Source organism: Amblyomma mixtum, chromosome 1 (genome assembly GCF_055824585.1).
Source record: "Amblyomma mixtum isolate Tamu chromosome 1, ASM5582458v1, whole genome shotgun sequence".
Taxonomy (NCBI): domain Eukaryota; kingdom Metazoa; phylum Arthropoda; class Arachnida; order Ixodida; family Ixodidae; genus Amblyomma; species Amblyomma mixtum.
In genome coordinates, this window is record NC_143012.1 from 310,843,803 (window position 1) to 310,854,709 (window position 10,907).

A 10,907-nucleotide genomic window follows, 5' to 3' on the forward strand; every position below is an offset into this window, starting at 1 on the left:
GTATATCACCTCATAACCCGTTGAACCTGCTTGAGAATGGAGCCATCCGTGATAGGCAGAATGCAGAACAGGAGTGCGCGTGTTTTGCCCAGCCGAACGTGTGTAATAATGCGTCACAGCATATTGCCAAAGTGTGCCAAATACCGTCCTCTGGTGTCTGCGCAGCTCAAACACTCGGGGAGGAACCGCCCTGCATTTGTAGCAGCCTTCGCCACAGAGGCGCGCCATGCAGTTCTACAACAAAGAGGACCCCAACGACACCCGTGCCCAGGGGCTGACCGGCTCGCTGGTCGCGTACTTCGTCATCATGATCGCCATCATGTTCATCTTTACCTTCGCCATTTTCGTCTACGCGCAGAAAAAGAAAAACTGCAAGGACGCCGGCCTCACCAGCACAACAATGGACAAGGTATAGAGCACGCGCATGTCTGTCCGCAGGGCTAACGAGGCCAACGAAGTGTTCGCGGCCTGTGGTCACTTTCAGCGTCGGAGAGAACGTTACTGCCGTAATGCATTTACTGCCATTGATATCGCGAATGTACGTAATTATTTGGATCACTACTTGTGGGCAATCCGATTTTGGGCAACAACGCTTTACATAACTTTTACTAAGTACCGGTCACTCACCCGTCGTCGCAACATCTCTGCTTGACTCACTCAACCGCGACAAGCGCGAGACGAGCTACCAACCCGACTAATGCACATCAAGAATGTTCTGACAATAAACTGGTGAGCACGAAAACAGTACTGCTGGAGATGATGATATTTTCAATAAAATGTATTTCATCGCACGCTCTATAGTCGCAAAGCCAAGTGACCTATAGCTTCAGGCATGGGGTCAACCATTTCTCAGTGTGCGTGTAAAACTGCGGCAGCTGCCGTGCATGCACCCTTTTTCATGTCGTATATCGAGCTCTCCAGATTTACTAGGCTTTCTTGGTTAGCCAAAAAGGAGAAGAGCAACGCGGGTCTCGAAGGAAATACTTCTCAACTGTTTTAATTAGCTATAGTTGCGGCTACGCAACGCGGCTAATTGGAGATCACCGAGAACAGAGAGAGGAGCCGTTGTCCTACGGTGGCAGGGGGTAAAGTGTGGAGAGGAGGTTGCGCTGACCGTCTGCAACTCCGTCATGGTAATGCCAAGAAGGCTTCACAAGAAGAGAGAATGAACTACTTAGCGTTTCCACAAACGTCGAAGAATATTTTTTTTTCAGGCACCGTGGTCATGAAAACATTGCGGAATGTTGTTTGTAGCGGCCATGATGTTATCGTTTAGGACCCAAGGGTCTCTGTAACCGGGGTGCGGAGGGGGGCAAGCGGAAATGCTTCAAGAACTTGCATTCAGATCAGATTTCTGACAAGCGCTTCACGTTTAGGACGTTGGTAATGCAAAGCACGGTGTTATGCCCGAGCACACGTTCCGCTGGCCTCCTTGGAAACCAGCGCGGTGCGCCCGCCATTGCGTAAAGCAAGCCCGGATTCTCAGACATGTCGCGGCTTGCAGCATGATTCATCCTGGCTCGTCCGGCGCAGTCCCTTCCCCCTCTCCTCGCTAGCGTCGGCTCGAGACTGGTGGTGGGGAAAACTTTATGTGGAACAGGGTAGTTTGGGACACGTAGGTCCTTGGGCCCCCGCACGGCCCCAGTGCACTCAAACGTTCATGTCCCGGAGGCTCATGACGCTGGCAGCCCGGCCTGCGGCGATGGCTTGTTTGGCCGGGTTCTCGGAGCGCAGTAGGGTCTCCCAAGCCTTCCAAGTGGTAAGGTGTTCCAGGCCCTGCGGTGGAAGATCCGCCGGGCAGAGGAAAATGTTATGATCGAGAGTGGCTTTGGGGTGGTGGCAGAGGGTACAGGAGGGGTTTGTGTGGATTTGGTGATAGCGCGAGCGTATATACAGGGTCTGTTCTGAAAGTAGTAGGACTGGTTTTTTTCTGGGCGAACGGGCGGGCGAGAGGTGGTCTGCGCGTGCAGGATCGTTGAAGCGGGATATTGGGTATGCTGGGGAAAATCGGCAGTGGGCTCTCGGCCGTTGAAGAGAGGAGGTCGCTTGTACTGTGAACCCCTGTCGAAAGTCTCGTCACGCAGAATCATCGAGCGTTTACTGGATCAGCGATACGCGATCAAATTTTGAGTAAGTCTTGGTAAAACGGGCAAATAGACTCACAAAATGATTAAGGAGGCCTACGGTGACGCTTCCATGGGTAGATCAGATGTTTTTTGAGTGGCACAAGCTGTTCCGAGAAGGTAAGGAAAGAGTGGAGGAAGACGACCGCTCCAGACGCTCTTCCACCAGCAATACCAACGAAAATGTGTAGCGAGTGAACCATTTACTTAACAGTGATCGTAGAATGAGTATCAGAATGATTGCTGATGACTTGAGCATTCCTCAAACCCAAGTTTTTGAGATCGTGACAGAAAACTTATCCATGAGGAAAGCGTGCGCGAAGTTGGTGCCGGTAGTGTTGTCAGAGGAGAAAAAGGCCAACCGGTGGAATTTCTTCATCATGTGAATGAGGACCCCGATTTTTTGGCCAGCACAAGGCGGCAACGCTGCCTCAGCCCCCCTACAGTCTCGACTTGGCCCCGGCAGACTTTTTTCTATTCCCGAGAATAAAATCGACGCTCAAGGGGAAACATTACGGATCGGTAGAGGTGGTTCAGCAGGCCGTGACGAGGGAGTTAAACAGCACTCCGGTCCAGGCGTTCCTGGAGGCGTACGAAAACTGTGAAACTCATTGGCAGCAGCGTGTAGGTGCGGACGGGTGCTACCTTGAAAAATTGTAATCGTATGTACTATTCTCTTGAATAAATTTTGTTTAAAAAAATGAGTCCTACTACTTTCAGAACAGGCCATGTAGACCTTTGCATCGGGCAAGGGAGCTGTCAAAACGTCTCCTCTCTGGACTGCAGTGTTGGAAACCGGTTCCGCCGCAACCTCCACCGTGCTAGTGAGAGGTGGTCACGACATTCCAGTGAACAATATGGCAGCGCCCAGGGCGCCCTTACTACAAAGGTATATAAGGGAAGGGTAAAGTGCGTGTTTGGAGCCGCCTCCAAAGTGTCTGATGATAATTGTCGAGGGAGGGATGGGGTGGAGGGTAGATCCGACGCTCGGCTTTGCAGGCCTGCGTCATTTCACTGAATGAGTGCATTCGCTCCCGCGAGAACCTCAGATCAGAGGCCGCCAGTGCCCAGTTGAGAGAACCTCGGGCTAAAGCGTTGGCGGCCTAGTTTCCGGGATTCCCGGAGTGGGCAGGCACCCACATCAGCTCCAAGTGGCGTGGCGGGTGTGCGGCGAGGGAGTTCAGTATGCGAAATGCAGGGACGTGAACTCTCCCACGAGCAAAATTTAGTATATCGGGCCTCCGTGAGTGTGATGGCCAGGGTCGTTGGACTTGTTCTGGGCACTAGCTGCAATCGTGAGATGGCTTCCGTGCGTATAGCAGCCATTTGGAAAGAAAAGGACGCAGATCGTACTCCTCCGAAGTGGCAGCGGGGGATATGTGAAGGTTGGCACTCGGTTGGAGGGAGGGGTTCGGGATGGCTACAACCGCGTCCTCACCTGTGCATGCGGCATCCACCATACGGTTCCGTGCCACAGTGTTTGTGGAGCGCCCGTACGCGAGCTCTGCGGCGGGGTTCGTACTTTCAACGGCCGAACGCCTCTCGTCCATTCGTCCAATTCAAGCAGTGGTCAGTGGCGTGACCTGATTGGAGGGTTCAAACGGCTGGCTGCTGGAACCGTCACTGGAGGCTATAAAAACGGAGCCGCGCTGAGCCGCAGCAGCCGGATAGCAGATAGACATCACGCCAGAGAGACGCTCTCCCGGGGCATTGCCCTACCCCTTTGTGCTAGCCCGTTGTGCTCTCGGCCCTTGTGCCGATTATGTAAAGCCCTTGTACATACTGTGCATAAACGTCCGTTGACTCACCGTCGCCTCGACCGTTTCTTCGCTCAGCTCTGCGCAACAGCATTAGGCTGAGATGCTCCAGTCCCAACAGTGAGACAGGCTCGGATGCCCATTCGTAACAGTGGTGGCAGCGGTGGGATCCCCATGCGTAACAGCGGTGAGGCTGAGCTATAGTTGGCTTCGCTGCGAGTTGCAAAGCGTTTAATTTCAGAAGCTTAAACCAGTCAAGTCCCAACAGAAGTTGTTGATTGACTGGCCCCTGTTCATGAACATGGTTAGTAGAATTGAAACAGTACGCGCAAGCTTTTTTTAATGCAGTAATCGCTCCTCGTATGTACACCTTTCTAAAGCTGCAAACTTCATTTTAAGCTTTATATTAGAAAATGCCCTTTTGAACAATGGAATATAAAACATAAACAAAACTGAATAAATATTCAAATAGCTAAACAAACTCGAAGCCCGGCCCCCTCCCACTCGAAAAAAATTCTCCGGGGTCCCTGTTAGGACCACGTGATCTTAAAAATTATCGTGCTTGCCAGGTCAGTAAGCCCTGAATTTCGTCCGCAGAGTAACGGCTGGCTTTAAATAGGCGTTACCAAAACGGATGCCACCACGGTTATAATGAAAGGACAATGTGTGCATGGCAGTGCGGCCGCCGCTTTCTCTTGGCGCCTGTGGACTTCACTCTGCTGATGATGATGGCAAGAAGATGCGCCTATATAGGAGGCATTACTGCCGACAACAGCCCGATTTTTTCACTCGCGTGGAACGCTTTGTTGTTGTTTTTACGTTTCTTAGTGTGCGCACACATTTAGTGTGAAAAATTTTCACAGCTTCTGAACTATTTCAAAGCTGCAGGACTCTTCTTGTAGTCTCTTGGCCGCCTGTTACGAATTTTGGCATGTGTGACTAACAATATTTTATTTGTTGCGCGTTATACATATCCGTAATCTTACGGCGATCTCAATAATACTAATTGCGTTGAATTCGCGCATATAGCGCCTGAGAACTTACACCTAACTTGCTCTTAGTAATGCATGTGATTCCAAGGCCACGACGGGGACTTTAGCGGCCATATTTATTGCTCAGTCATCCCCCTTCGCCTTTTTTTCTTCACGGTTGTCGCATAAAGCGTCACATGCATTCTTTTTTGCCCAATATAGGTATTCCACGCACGCACCAAAGAAAAATAGTCTGCCTTATTTTTGCTGAAAGAATGAACGCTTTTTTTTTTTTGCTGCACATTGAAGTAGAACGCCATTCTCGGCAGATATTATTCTACTGTTTCTATTCTGCTCTACTGTTCTATATTAGTACAGAAGCCAAATGATTTCAAACGAGCCTACTGTTGGCAAACTTTGGGAGTTTGTAGACTTGAGGTTATATAAACTCGTTATTTGGGCCCGCGCATTTCGGCTGGAAGCCTGTCTGTTGCAGTTATGCCTGTCGTCTCTGTGCAGGACTCCATAGCGAGAGAGGCTCGGGAGTCAATGACGTCGAAGCCTGGTGACGTTACACCTAAAGTTCGCCACACTACGGAGAGCAGAACGTTGGAAACGTTTCCGAACTTACTTCACTGGTGAAAGCTAGTGTTGTCTCCAGACTGCTTCCGTTGTTTACCTCTGGACCATTTCTGTTATTTACCATAAAGTGGACCGGGCAGTCTGTCACTGAGAGCTACCTGCTTCAGACTCGTTTCTATAAAGGCTTCTTGACTCGGTTTCCTTGTGGTGCGTTTGTAAAGAGCCGAAGTTTGTGTCTTGAGTTACTTGAGTGGCAAGGAAGATTTTCGCGGTGGCGCACAAAATTTATTTGCACATTCGCTGTTTGATCTGGGTGGTGTTGACACTAAGAGAAAATGCTTGTGCAATGAAAAAGCACATCGCTTTTAACAGAAAGGAAAATAATTGTGTCTTAATGACCATAAAACTCGTTATAAAGAGATGGGCGAGATGGCGTTAGAAGCAGTTTTTCGGAGCCGTATACGAAAGCACGCATATACTCCACTAATTTCTTTTCTAACTCTCTCATTTTAAAGTTTCCACCGCCTCTTTGACATACAGCTTCGAAGCATGAGGTTCCACTCTACTGCCTGCAATATTATTTGCTGCTCTTTTATTTTTAACGCTTGAAAATAAAATGCTCGTAATTACGTTTAATTTTTCTCTGATACTGTTACAACTGTGCATGCAATAAAGTGCTATGCGATAAAATTTGTGTCATCGAAAAGATTTCTTTTTTTTTATTTAAAACGCAGCAGTGTAATTTCCAACATTTCGCTTCATTAAGTAAGCACAAATTACAGAAAATTCTCGTTTATGGCGTCGCGTTCACGAAGCAGCTTATAAAAATCAGTTCGGCATCACTCCCATTTGGAAAGGTGTAGAAATTAATACACTTGCTTTGGTCCATGGCATTAAGAGTAAAATAAACGTGAATTTCTAAGTCATTTATGAATTCCTAAAACTCGCACGTTTTTTTTTGCAGCAGCTGAGTGATCAGCGATCCCTTATACTGCCGAAAACCTTAGCAATGTTTGCTCATGCTCAAAATTAACCGGCCGCGCACAGCTTTGTTTGTGACGAGGGATGCGACGAGATTTATCTGGAATGTCTGTAGCCATGCGTAATGGTTTGTTCACAAGATTGTCGTATTTTTTTTTTCGCGCATTTTCTGGAAACTTTGTCAACCTTAAACTGAGCGCGGCCGAGAGCTGCAGTGACTCCATTCTTCGACGACCGTCGGACCCGCTTGTTGCTATCGCCGCCATAAATAAGTAAATGATTTCTTCTGCTCTCCTGTCTGCCGGATTGCTGTCACCACCTCGTCAAAACATATTAGTAGGAATGTACGCGGTCATTCTAACTGTACTTTTGCTGTCATACATACGTAACCATGATGGTTAAAATTTTTCAGATGGATTTTCTTAAACCATTTGCAACTTTGGACATTCCTCCTACATTAACTTATTTGAATGGAAATTGTAGTTTATGCTGTACCTATAGGTCGCAGTCTGTTCAGCATTTTTTCTTTTTGTTTTTACCTTGTTCCCAGCATCTTCGTCTAAATTAGAATTGATATATTATATATAATTAAAGCTTCAGTGTCGTAACTTCGCCACAAATGCTCCAAAACGGCGTGTACCCCAGTGTATACGAAGGAAGCCAACAATCATTGACACCAAGTTCCTTGGTTTGACCGTGGACCCTAGTGGATCGCATACCATGCAAACCCAGGTATCGCGAGAGAGAGGGAGAGAGAGAAAGAGAAACACTTTTTATTGAAAAGCAGAGAGCTTAGCTAGCATAAAAAATTCCCTTACATAATGCTCTGCATGGGGAAGGAAATTGAGGATAGAAAGACAGAAAGAGAGAGGCACACAAAATTATTAAGTAATGAAGTAAAAGAATAAAAAAACATATAGTTAAAAGGAAAATAAATGAATGGGAAAGCATAAATAAATGAATGGCCGTGCAGCATTAACGAGTAATGCTCATTCATTTATTTATGCTTGCCCATTCATTTATTTTCCTTTTCAGTAATGTTGCACGATAATGAATGGTGATGTCCTGCAAAGCTGCAAAGGGGCTGGGAAAGTTCGCTGCATGAAGAGTTCTTATGGTGGAAGGCAAGGAAATCTTATAGAGTTTGCCGAGCAGACCAACATCGAGCAAATAGGCAATTAAAAATTTGATTGCAAATATCTACTGCTTAAAGCAGGCTAAGGGACCTAACTCATTGTCCACTGTTAGTGGAACTTGTGTGAGCAACTCCAGGAAACGTTCTTAGTACGCACGCTCGTCGGCACACGCTGGGCATTCGAATAAAGTTGTACTGTTTCTCTTGAGCCGCAGTTGCCGGAGGTATAGCTATTACAGCGCCACCAGCGGCATACGGCAGGTAGCATCGAGCTTGGTGCCAGCACTGGGCTACACGCAGGATGCGTGCAGGCTGGGTAATATTACGCTGCTGCTGCAAAACACAACGATTAATTAAAAGAAGATGCGCCATGATTATAGAGAAGTTTTGGCTCGCAAAAATGCCGCTGCTTCTACATCTCCTGACGCTCTACCATGCGTAGTGTTTATGGTCGTTTCGCAGAAGAAAATGACTGCCGCCGTATGTCACGCGCTCTCGAGTAACGGCCTGCGAGCCGCATTTGATTCGAACGACGCCCACCGGTCGGACGTTTGGGACAGCGCTACGGATTTCAAGACCATTCCCCTTCTATCGGCAGTCCACTCAGGCGTCGCATTCTCAGCCGAGACATGGGAGACTCCAGCAACGACATGTCCGAGTCCCGCGATGGCCGCAGCTCGCGCCGACGACGCGGCGTGGAAGACGAGACCTCGCTCCGCTACATTCTGTGCAACCAGAACCTCTTCCTCCTGGTGTTTCTGATCATCGGCGTGCTCACAGTATCCTGCGCGTGCGTCGCCATCGTGGCGGCAGTGGTCGAGCACTTCTGGACGTCCATCGACTCCGACGAACCGCTGGGAGCCGGAGGCTTGGTCGGCGGCCAACACGACCACGGCGGTGGCGGCAAGTCCGCCGCCCGCTTCGTCATGCAGCGGCAGTCCGGCGTAGATAACAGCCGCTCCGTATTCTGCTTCATCAACTTCACCGTGGCGTCCGGGTCTCCGCACCGGTTCGAAGTGGACAACGCGTCCGCTGCCCTCTGCGACGCGCTCGTCTTCGTCTCGGTCGGCCTGCACCTGGCGCAGAAGAGTGTGCGCTTCAGGCGGCCCGCGGAAGATGCCGAGCTGCTCCAGGGCCTGGTGTCACTGCCCACACCAACCTGGGCCTGCGTCGGCGGTGAGCCCTCGGACTCGCGCGACTTCCGGAGGCTGGTGCACGACAAGCGGACGCGCCTCTCCGTCGTTCACAAAGCGGCGACCTGGGCGCGCCGCATGGGACTCGTCGGGCTGGTCTTCTACTGGAAGTACCCGACCTGGGAGCACCGCTCCAATTACAGCATATTCGTGAACACCATGCGCATCGTGTTCGACCGGGAAGGGCTGCGCCTGAGCGTCGTCATCCCGTGGGAGACGGGCAAGCGACGCGAGGGCTACTACATCCACTCGATATACAGCCGGCTGGACTTCGTCGTCGTGGACACCCACCGGACCGTGGAACCGGCGTCGTTCCCGGTGACCACGTGCCAGAGCCCGATGAGGTCTGTGCTCAGGGCGCGGCACAACGGCCAGATGGGGCTGTCCTCGGTCCTGGACGAGCTGTCCATGGTGACCGAGCACCTGCTCGGCAAGACTGTGCTGAGCGTCTCGTTCGCCAGCGCCACTTTCACCCTGAAGAGGCCCTGGATGAGACGAGTCCGCGTCGGCATGCGGGCACTTGGACCTGGCCGGCCCTTCGGTCACACCAACCACTCAGGCCTGGCCAGTTACTACGAGGTGACCGAAGCGCTGAAGCGCAATGCGTCCTGGAGCCGCGAGACGCATGGCTTCTCTCGATGTTCGGTGGTCCACTTGGGGGACCAGTGGATCGGCTTCGAGGACCGCGTGAGCCTGCGCTCCAAGCGGCCAGTGGTCCGCAAAACTGCGGGGCTCGCCGTGTGGGACCTACCCATGGACGACTTCGCGGGTGATCTGGGCCCCACCTGGCCGCTGCTCCGCGAAGCTCACGACGTGGTGCATGGTTGAGAGAGCGAGAAGAAAGGAAGAGAAACTGTTCCCTCCTTTTATTTTCTACATTTTGTTTCTATATTTATGTTGAAATTATGTCGCCTGCCAGCCCACACGGCGTGTACAGTAAAAACTCTTCATGCAGTGGTAATACCATGCGCCTTACGCCTGTTGACTCATTGACTCTTTGTTCGTATTTTCAAGCATACAAGTCTAATTTGGCGTTCTTTTTTTTTTTTAGTGAGTTGTCGTACTGTGTTAGCACTTGGTGCTATGTAAGACCACTCTTGTGGCAGTTCTGTCAGCCTCTCATCGTCGTGATAAAAGTATCAACGTCGAAAAGTCGCGGCTGTTTAGCCATTATTTCGAATGCCGTTTCTTTTACCCAACGTACTGCAAACAAAAAAAAATAATACTACGATTACATACTACAACGTCCGCCGAAGTGAGAAAGCAATTTGGACGCTCCGAAATCTGCAAAAACTGCTCCTTTATTTAGTTCCTACCAGGTACCCTTTTTTCCAGGTCTGGATAGTTCCCATGCACAGCCTTGTTCGAAAGTCTTCATGTCAGAGGGCCTGATATTGAGTCATGCAGTGGGGCACTAAGGACGACTCAGGAACTCGAATGGTTCTGAAGGGTGAGAGCAGGAGTTTCCGCCCTTTCATAAGGTCCGGAAGTACAGGTGTGCCGTCACACCTGAACTGCACGGCCCAACTACACTCACTACTCGGAAACAAGCTGCGGCCTGAAGCCGCTTGACGAAAGACGTATACATGAATATTTTACCAACACTCAACAAGCTTTATTTGCCCCGCGATGCAGCAGACCATGGTATCGATTTGTCTGAAAGCAATTTTCAGATGTTAAGCTGCCGCGTCACTACCGTGGCGTATCACAAGTAAAGCATGCAGTCACATTGTCACAAATGAGCGCTTTACTTGTTGATATACGGTAAGCTTGGCTTCTTTTAAGGCAGTTGCGTCACTCGTATTTTCTTGCTTTTTTGTTTGGACAGGCCGTCAGTAAAGTCATGTTTTGTTTTCATATTTCGCGCGTGTAGCCGTGCATGCTGGTTTGAATGGATTAATGTAAATCGATTTCCCTAAATTTACTGGGTCGTGAATTAACGTACAAATTTACACTACAAACAGGGCTACGATAAATAAATTTGACCAGCTTCGAAATGAAAAAAAAAAGTGTCGTTTTATACCAAGGACACTCGATCCTCGGCTGACTGGTGCAAAGACAGATCAGCGGATATTGGAAGGATAGAACCTGCACGAGCGGAAGACGTGATCGAGGAAAAAGGTCGTTTACGCATCAGAGACACGCTTCTGCAAGGTTGCGTAGGA

The 10,907-nt window shown here is 49.6% G+C and overlaps 2 protein-coding genes across 2 annotated transcripts; both read left to right on the top strand.

Annotated features, from left to right (window-relative positions):
* Positions 1–226: 226 nt before the first annotated feature.
* Positions 227–5,493, top strand: LOC149372426 (uncharacterized). The gene is made up of 2 exons (XM_089586295.1): positions 227–409; positions 5,371–5,493. The coding sequence occupies exons 1-2, from the start codon at positions 227–229 to the stop codon at positions 5,491–5,493; spliced, it is 306 nt and encodes a 101-aa protein (XP_089442421.1).
* Positions 5,494–8,178: 2,685 nt separating this feature from the next.
* LOC149372427 (chitinase-3-like protein 1) lies at positions 8,179–9,570 on the top strand. The gene has a single exon (XM_089586310.1). It carries the CDS (start codon positions 8,179–8,181, stop codon positions 9,568–9,570), a length of 1,392 nt encoding a protein of 463 aa, XP_089442436.1.
* The last annotated feature ends 1,337 nt before the right edge of the window (positions 9,571–10,907 follow it).